This window comes from Sprattus sprattus (assembly GCF_963457725.1).
Source record: "Sprattus sprattus genome assembly, chromosome: 13".
Classification (NCBI taxonomy): Eukaryota; Metazoa; Chordata; class Actinopteri; order Clupeiformes; family Clupeidae; genus Sprattus; species Sprattus sprattus.
Window position 1 is genome coordinate 23,086,542 of NC_137911.1, and position 8,739 is coordinate 23,095,280.

The 8,739-nt window shown below is 40.4% G+C and overlaps 1 protein-coding gene across 1 annotated transcript; it reads left to right on the forward strand.

The window, feature by feature from the left end:
* Positions 1 to 643: 643 nt before the first annotated feature.
* gnly (granulysin) lies at positions 644 to 4,695 on the forward strand (the record flags this gene model as incomplete). Its single annotated transcript, XM_080850227.1, has 5 exons — positions 644 to 689; positions 869 to 921; positions 1,229 to 1,324; positions 1,394 to 1,504; positions 4,645 to 4,695. The coding sequence occupies 5 exons, from the start codon at positions 644 to 646 to the stop codon at positions 4,693 to 4,695; spliced, it is 357 nt and encodes a 118-aa protein (XP_080706353.1).
* Positions 4,696 to 8,739: the final 4,044 nt, after the last annotated feature.

The following is an 8,739-nucleotide window of genomic DNA, read 5'->3' on the forward strand; positions in this document are numbered from 1 at the left end:
GCAAAGTATAAAGATGTGCAGTGAGTAAACCTAATACCTCACCCACACACACTAATGCATGGAGAGCATGACGGACTGGACGGAGATGTGTGGCAGTTGGGGTGAGGGCTGTACTCTCAGCTCAGGTCTTATATGGTCAGGAGGGTCATGGCTCCTGTGTGATGCCTCTGACATTCTAACTGCCCGGTAAAACAAAGTATAAGGTCAGCATGGTATCATGTCATGAAAATTGTCTTGTAGTTTACTTAAGGTTGAGTGATGAGTTGAGTGTTTCTGTCAGTCAAACAGTTAACGCAGGTGTAAGGGGAGTTTTCTCACCCTCTCTGCATTGTGTTATCCCACCATGCCCTGCAGCTGCAACAGATGAACACTGAATGTATTCATTGTTATCTGGATGTAAAGATGATTTCGAAATGTAATAAAATGCACCTGCTTACTCAGACATGGCTTTAACCTCATGAACAAAAATCAAACGTTTGTCCTCATGTGAGGTAGAGTTCACCCACATGTGCCCTAACCACAGCACACTGCACACTGTGGTCAGGGGGCTGTATCAAGAAAGAAACAGCGTGGTAACGGTATAAAAGGTTGTGTGAGTTATAGGTGTCAGTCACATTCAAAGAACAGCTGCTCCTCTCTCAAAATGAAAGTCACCATTGTCCTTCTGGGTTCAGTCTTCATATGTTCAGGTGAGTGATCCAAAATATCTGAAATATGTTGGTTATTACATTTTTATAGCAGAAAAAAAAGTAAGCCTAGTATATAAAATGTGACTTAGATTTGACTTATTTTAGTTATATTGTTATTATATTGTTAACTACTGTATATTGGATGTTAAACATTAGCGCTTGTTTTATTTTTAAAATAGCTTTGGCCTATGCCTGGGAGGGTCCTGACTATGAAGAGAACAGCCTTGAAATGGTAAGAACATCCATCACGTTGCACACAAAGACCGCAAAGCAACTTGCTTGCAAAAACTGCGACAGTGGTACAGGTGGTAGAGGAGTCGTTTAGTAATTGGAAGGTTGCTAGTTCAATTCCCCACTCCTCCTTACCAAGTGTGTGAAAATGCAGTTTCCTTATACGTCGCTTTGGATAAAAGCGTCTTCTAAATGACTAAATGTAAAAACTGAATGTATAGATTCCTGATTTCTCAGCAGACTACAGACAGGTGCGGTTGATTTTCTCTGAAGGCTCTTTCAGATTCATTCATGTCTGCCTGTTTCAGGTCCAACGTGGCGAAGCCAAACTACCTGGTGTATGCTGGGCGTGTAAGTGGGTCTTAAACAAGGTCAAGAAGTCCATCACTAAAAAGACCAAACAGGTGAGCATTCATGTAGTGTAAGCTAAATAAGAACTGTGTTAACTTGTGTTAATGATGACCCTTCCTCAGGATGAGATTGGAAAGAAACTGGAAGCTACTTGTGACAAAATAGGCTTCCTCAAGTCTATGTGCAAGCGTTTTGTTAAAAAATACCTGTCGGAGTTGGTAGAAGAGCTCTCCACTATAGGCCGTAAGGTGAACACGGTTTTCGTTTCAGCCCGTTCCACTCACTGGCATCTACACAATCTTTAGCTTATAAAAAAGAACGAGTCGTGGTTAGTTACCAAAAAAAAGTTCGTCGCTGATTTTCCAGTCGATTGTCTGTATGGCTTTGTTTTATGCAGAACTAGAGACTTCAGAGCGTAATAAGATTTTTGTCGGGAGCCGTGCCACGGTTCGACACGTGATCATGCTACACCAATGAGAAGGCTGCATTTGTCAACAGAATGGAAAAATGGCGGCTCCCGTGTGGTTAGAAACATCGTTAAAGATAGAGGAAAACATCCGAACATCCTCAAAAGTGGGCTAAATTAATTCTAATTAGTGCTGTATAGATAGCCGCGTCCAAGAATAACAATGAGGCAAATATACGATAATGTTATTTTTATGTTAAGTCATTTACATCAAGTTTAACATACATGGGAATAGGCCTACCCATTACTGTGGATCTTACATGGACTGTGAACACCCACCGAAGAAATCAAGGCAAAGACTGTACTTCCTACATCAGCTGAGGAAGTTCAGCACCATCAGCTGTGTGTCCTGACAGCATCACTTGGTATGGGAACTGTACAGCCTGTGACTGCAGCACCGAATCATCAGAGCATCTCTCCATATTCTGCAGGAGACCTACAAGAAAAGACCTACCTACCAGCGCCCAAGGTATTGTAAAGGATTCCTAACATCCTGACCATGGACTTTTCAAAACACTGAGGTCAGGCAAACGTCTCTGCTGCTACAAGACCAGAACAGAGAGACTGAGGAGGAGCTTCTTTCCTCAAGCATTCCTTATCCTGAACACACACAATGACTATAAAACATCAATTACACCTTTTTTCACACACTGCTCTTTAAACTCCCTCTTGCTATTTATGAAAAATATTTATTGATCTTTCTTTCTTCACACTCGCACAGAAAAAACAGTAGTATTTTTATGTATGTGACAAATAAACCTCCATGTATCAATAAAAGGCAGTAATTGTAAATACCAATGACCATCTGTTTGTTCATTCATTCATTCATTCTTCCACAAATGAAAACAACACTAATGAACCATAAAAACACTCTTTATGAAACATGAAATATGATATATAAAACTGTACAAAACTGAATAAGAAATAACAGATTAGGGACACTCAGTCCTCACTGTTAGTGTCAGTGTAAGGACAGTTATCTTCCAGTTCCTACAGCAACGACATAGGTCAACTATGCAACACAATCCTGCAGAAAAACATCTGTCTGTCTCACAGGCACCTTTGCAGCCACAGTGTATCACATGCAAAACACTGTTTGAGACAGGACCTCATTATTGCAGCCTGGTAGTTTGCCCTTTTGCAGTGCTGATGGAGGGCATCAGTGGTAGGGGGAATGGATAATTCTGGCAAGGCTGATGATGTCATACAGAAAGCCTTGAACCTAGCTTTATTTACATTATCAGCAGCCGACTGATCATATGGCATACATACTGGCAAAGAAATGCAAATGTTGACTGCTCCAAGTTTAAGTTAGTACCTAAACTTTTAAAAGCCTTTAGGTACTCATCTTTCTCACATGCAACAGAAAATGTCTTTTTTTTCTCCTTTGCCATTAAAGGCACTTGTGGAGTCACACCCAGAAAATGTTTGAATTCCGATCAAGGCTGAAAACACACTGGTTCCAAGAGCTGATGACACCTTGGTAATGTCAATGATACATGTCCTGTTGCCAGTCCCTGTGAAAACATATAAAGTGCATGGCAAATCTGTCTGCACACTTACAGCAATGACTGCCACATCTGTAGATGCCAGACAGTGTAGCGGGTTGAAACGGAAACAGGGTTCACCTTACAGCCTATATGAGGATGTGCATGTGTGTGAGTGTGAGTGTGCACACACTGGGCACCTTCACGAGGCTTCTCTCCAGTCTTCTCTTCCACACACACACACACACACACACAAACAGAGTTGAAGACCTTGTAAATGTTTTCCCACATAGTATGTTTTTGCATATGAAAATGCCAGTGAAAATGCCTTTACATATTGTAAACATATAAAAGGTCAGGCACATTTATGTGGACCTTCCCTGCCATGTACTATCAGGTGACGTTTTAAAGACCCAGCTTGTTTAGAAGTTTTTACACATTGGCATGAGTATCAACATATATGCATTTGAGAAGGGCAAACTTCACACTTCAGAATTCAAGCATTTACATGGCTTTTCTTCACTGTGCAACCGCTGATGGCATTTCAGACTTGATGTCCTAGTGTAGTGTTTCTCAACCACTGGGCCGTTGCACTTATCCTTATTACTACTGTATTTTGTGCTGTGTCTTACTGATATAATGTATTTAACCCTTATTTAATGTTAATCACAATTACAAACGAGGGTCTGACAGGGCTTACAATTAGGTGTGAGTGCTCCAGATCAATGAGGAAAAGTCAACCCCCTCGCTGGATTTCTAAAGTTGGGATGATTATTGTATTTCTGTAATGACTTCTTACAATGTTGCATGGAATTGTTTGTGTATCATCTAAGCCTATGATTTCTCATAGTTAAGATCACCTTAGCTGACGTAGGAAGTACAGTCTTTGCCTTGATTTCTTCGGTGTGCTGGGTGTTCACAGTCCATGTAAGATCGTCAGTAATGTGTATGCCCATGTATGTCAAACTTGATCTAAATGACTTAACATAAAAATAACATTATCGTATATTTGCCTCATTGTTCTTCTTGGACGCGGCTATGTATACAGCACTAATTAGAATTAATTTAGCCCAATTTTGAGGACGTTCAAGTGTTTTCCTCTATCTTTAACGATGTTTCTAACCGCACGGGAGCCGCCATTTTTCCATTCTGTTGTCAAAAAGCAGCCTTCTCATTGGTGTAGCATGATCACGTGTCGAACCGTGGCACGGCTCCCGACAAAAATCTTATTACGCTCTGAAGTCTCTAGTTCTGCATAAAACAAAGCCATATAGACAATCGACTGGAAAATCAGCGACGAACTTTTTTTTGGTAACTAACCACGACTCGTTCTTTTTTATAAGCTAAAGATTGTGTAGATGCCAGTGAGTGGAACGGGATTCATTTTCTAAAGCACTTTTCGTGCTTCACCTTGCGGCCTACTACTGATGATGTGACAACCATCTGTGTTACTGTGAAGGCCTGCAAGTGAGTTCCAGACAGTAAAGCTGCACACACTTATTATTATGGCAAGAGGTTTAAGAAACGTTGGAACAAATCCTGTCTGCCTTTTTTCCGCAGGCCAAAGCAACTAAAATACATTTGAGACACCAATGGGGAGACAACAACTTTGGAACCTCTTCAATTGTTGATCTTTATGGTCCTGTGCATTTCAGTTTCTGCATTTCAGTATACTCTTATTTAATGATTTTGACTGCTTAAGCATAAATGAACAGCATTAGCATTTTGTGAAGATCAAACTGGGTTTAAATAAACTGCAACTGATTTTCATATGAATGACTCCACACAGTGACTTAACGAAGGGAGAGGGTGGTGTTGGGGGGTAGTTGAAGCGGTTTTCCTAATGGAAATATAGTGACAACAAATATTGTTTTCTTTTGATACGATCTTTGTCCTCAACTGTGTCATTAGGCTGGGAGTTCTTTGTGGTGTCCGAATGAAGGCTGCAAAACTGCACAATCTATTATCAAACATCAAACCATCTTGACCGCTTGTGCTCTATAGTTACCACATCAAAGTTGTAGTAGAAACTGTCAGGTGGAACCAGACAGCTCTACCTAAATAGCCAGCCACTCTAGGCCACAAGCCTTTGAAACACAGAGGTTCAAACACATCACGCAGGAGTCGTGAATCCCATAATCATCTGTTCATTAGAGAAAAACTTGAACAAACTAAAAAAAAAAGTTTGCTGGCTAAGGAGCAGGCGCACCTAGAGATGGGTTAGTCAAAAGGAGGAAATGTTAATTATCACAAATTTACCTTTAAAATCCTGGCTCAGTTTAAAGCAGGCAGGGGTTTACCTAGGGAGAGGCAAGCTAACTGGGAGGTGTACTCAAGGGCTCACACCATGTTCCTTGCGGGAACAAGCACACACACACACATAATACGAAAAGTGACCAGAGTGACCCAGCAACTACGGCGTATTAGTGATAAGCTATTAGCATGCACTGACGGGACGGGATTCGACCACCAGGTGACTAGCCCCTCTCCAGGGTAACCCAATGCCTGGTTTAAATGAATGGCCCCTATGTGTGACAGGAAACTGTCATAATTTTCTGTCATCAGTTTCTTCTTCTTCTTCCTTGTTGAGGCCTATTTCTGGAGCTAAGCACCAAGGCAGAGGGAAATGTGACAACCTACTTTGTTGTTTTTACCAGTGCTGGTATTTTGAACCTGCATCACTGGAAGGTATCTGTTTTGGTCCAAGAGAGATACTTTTGTGAGGGTGATCTAAAACCTTGGATGCAATCAGAAAGCCCCGCCTGGACATTTTTGTGTATCAAAACCTAAACTAATACTTTTACAATTAAATCTGCATGAAATGTTAGGTCAAGAGAATCTCCAAAAGAGTGAGAACACAAATGCATGTGCGTCTGTGCATCTTTATGGGCATCTCAAGCTTACAATGGCTCATAATCTGGTTTCGTTTTCACACCTTCAGTTATGAAGAGGAAGCATGAGCTGTGGCCAAGAATGTATAGAAACTAGGTACCCAAGGCCAGTCGCTGATCATTATCAACAAAACCATATGCATTCTCAGTATCAGAAATAAATGTTCCACCCAACTAGCCACTGCACACAGTTACACTTGGGGCCAAAAAGTCTATCACAGCTGGAGAAGTTGAAGCAGACGCACAGTATTTGTTTTTGACATGATGCTTTATTGTTAGTTTGTTTTAACAGTGGTGGTCTGATCAAAAGATGATCAGATATGTTAGATGAAGCACCAACACATTTCATAAAGCCCAGGGCTGGAAGAAGGTGAAGTGAAGCACACAGGAAGTGGAAGTGCAGGCTGCAGAGCTCTTGTTTCTTTTTGACCTCAGGTCCAAGTCATTCACACGAAGTCCAGTAGAGACTTTGGCCTAGATGCACAAATGAAAGTAAAGATACATGGAATAGCTGAAAACTCACAGTAACACTTACAATTTTGTTCCATTGTTGATACTTTGCAATGACAAACAGAGGGAAGGCTTCAAACTCTTCGGACAAACTACCGAAAATAATTAAAAATGTCCAAAGATTCCTTGCTTTCTATTTTAGTTTTTCTGTACTCAGCATGCATTCTCATCAAATGTAGAGTATTTCTAACCAAATTATTTCTTTAAACAAAAGAATAAAAATATACTAAAGAATAGATTAGTGTGTTTTTGGAAAAATCTCAGAATCTGTCCCATTACACGCAATCCATTTTTATTTACACAAATTTGTCAGATTTTGTATTCATTTAAAAAAAAAAATGACAGTTATTTACATATGATTACCAGACACAATATAGCTATTGCGATCTTATGCAATGCAATGTAAAGGCAATTTACGCTAGGAGATGAGCAGTGATCAACAGTTTACCGACTGAAGACATTTTGAGTCAATAATGTTGTGACAGACAAAGAGGTAAACCTACCTGCAGGCCTTCAAATTAACACAGATGGTTCTCATATCGTCTGAAGTAGAAAGTTCCTTTGTCAGACGGTCAATGTATTTTTTCACAAACCACCGGCATACACGTTTAAGCATAAACGTTTTGTTGCACACAGCCTCCAACGACTCTCTGATAACCTCCTATGAAAAAATGGAATCTTATTAGCCTAGTCCCACAGTAATGTCCCTTCCTGAGGTATTTTATTGTCACGGTGTCCTCCGTCATCCCTGGATTCTGTGTAAACACTGAAACTCACCTCAGTAGATCCTTCAGGGATGCTTTTCCTCATCTTCTTTATGATCCACTTGCAAACCCGGCAGGCCCCTGGAATTGCCTCAATTCCTGACCCAGTCTGTCAACATGAAAGATTCCTTTACATACATTTTGTAAGATGGTTAGGCTCTGCTCCCGAGAAGCAAATCATTTCATACCACCCTGAGTCATTTTTTGCGTAAATAATCGTAGCGACATAACAGCGTAAAGAAATGATTCATGTCAGATTTGGATGAAGTGTCACCTCTTCGCCAATTTGTTCCTCGAAACCAGCCTCATGACTTGACCAAGCTGTGAACAAAATGAGTGAACTTTAAAAATGACCCTCATAGTCTGTCACAACATTATTGACTCAAAACATTAAAACAGGATAAAAAAGATTTTATAGAGGTTGAAGTGAAAAGTGGCTGGGACATCACTGATTTAACCATAGTGTAACACACTGGTAAAACATGCAATACAATATAAAATATAAACATAAAACGTAAAACATACAATTCCTGTATTTAGTTATGTAAAAATATTAATTTCTATGGCCAGTTTGAATGAGGGACAACACTCAAACAAGCATACCCAAGATGACCTAGGTTCTGTAATGATACTTTGACTCCTCCTAATACTCTAATCATTCAGTCCAGCTGCCTCAGTGGATGATTCTAACCTGGGTGGGGAAAAAGACCGTCAAATACTTAACCTGAGCAGGTCAGCAGGATTGAAGCGATGCTCAAGAATAACGCTGCAGACAAGAATCCCATCCTCTACTGAGAACCACACACCACTGCAGTGGATTGTTCCCTTATATAGATGTGAATGCTGTCATATAGACATAGGCCCATAACTTTGACTGTATGCTCCCCCCATCATCATCATATGCCGTACAGAAACATTCTACATCCAAAGCAGACATCGAACTTCCTCTTTCCTTGAAGGACATAGCTATTGCCTTGTAAGAGATCAAAAACTCTGTTAATAGCAGGCAGTTCCACAGGGTGGGACTTTTAAATCAGGCATGAATAGGTTATTCTGACTTCCCGCACTGGCTGATAAAGTTAGCAGGTGTATGTGTACAGGTGTTTGTGAACAAGATAATGTTTTATACTCAGGGCATACAGCATCTTACAGCATTTTGATACTGATGCCAGAATGGAAATACTATGTGTAGAATCAGTAATATTAGGTGTTTGCATGTTTAAAGTCATCACTGTAACTGTCACTGTAACTGTAAAGATTGGATGATGTGTATGTGCATGTATGTGCCCTACTGTGTGAAGTTTGGCCATGGTATGCCTCAATAGCTCACTCCTCCCAATCACAACAGAG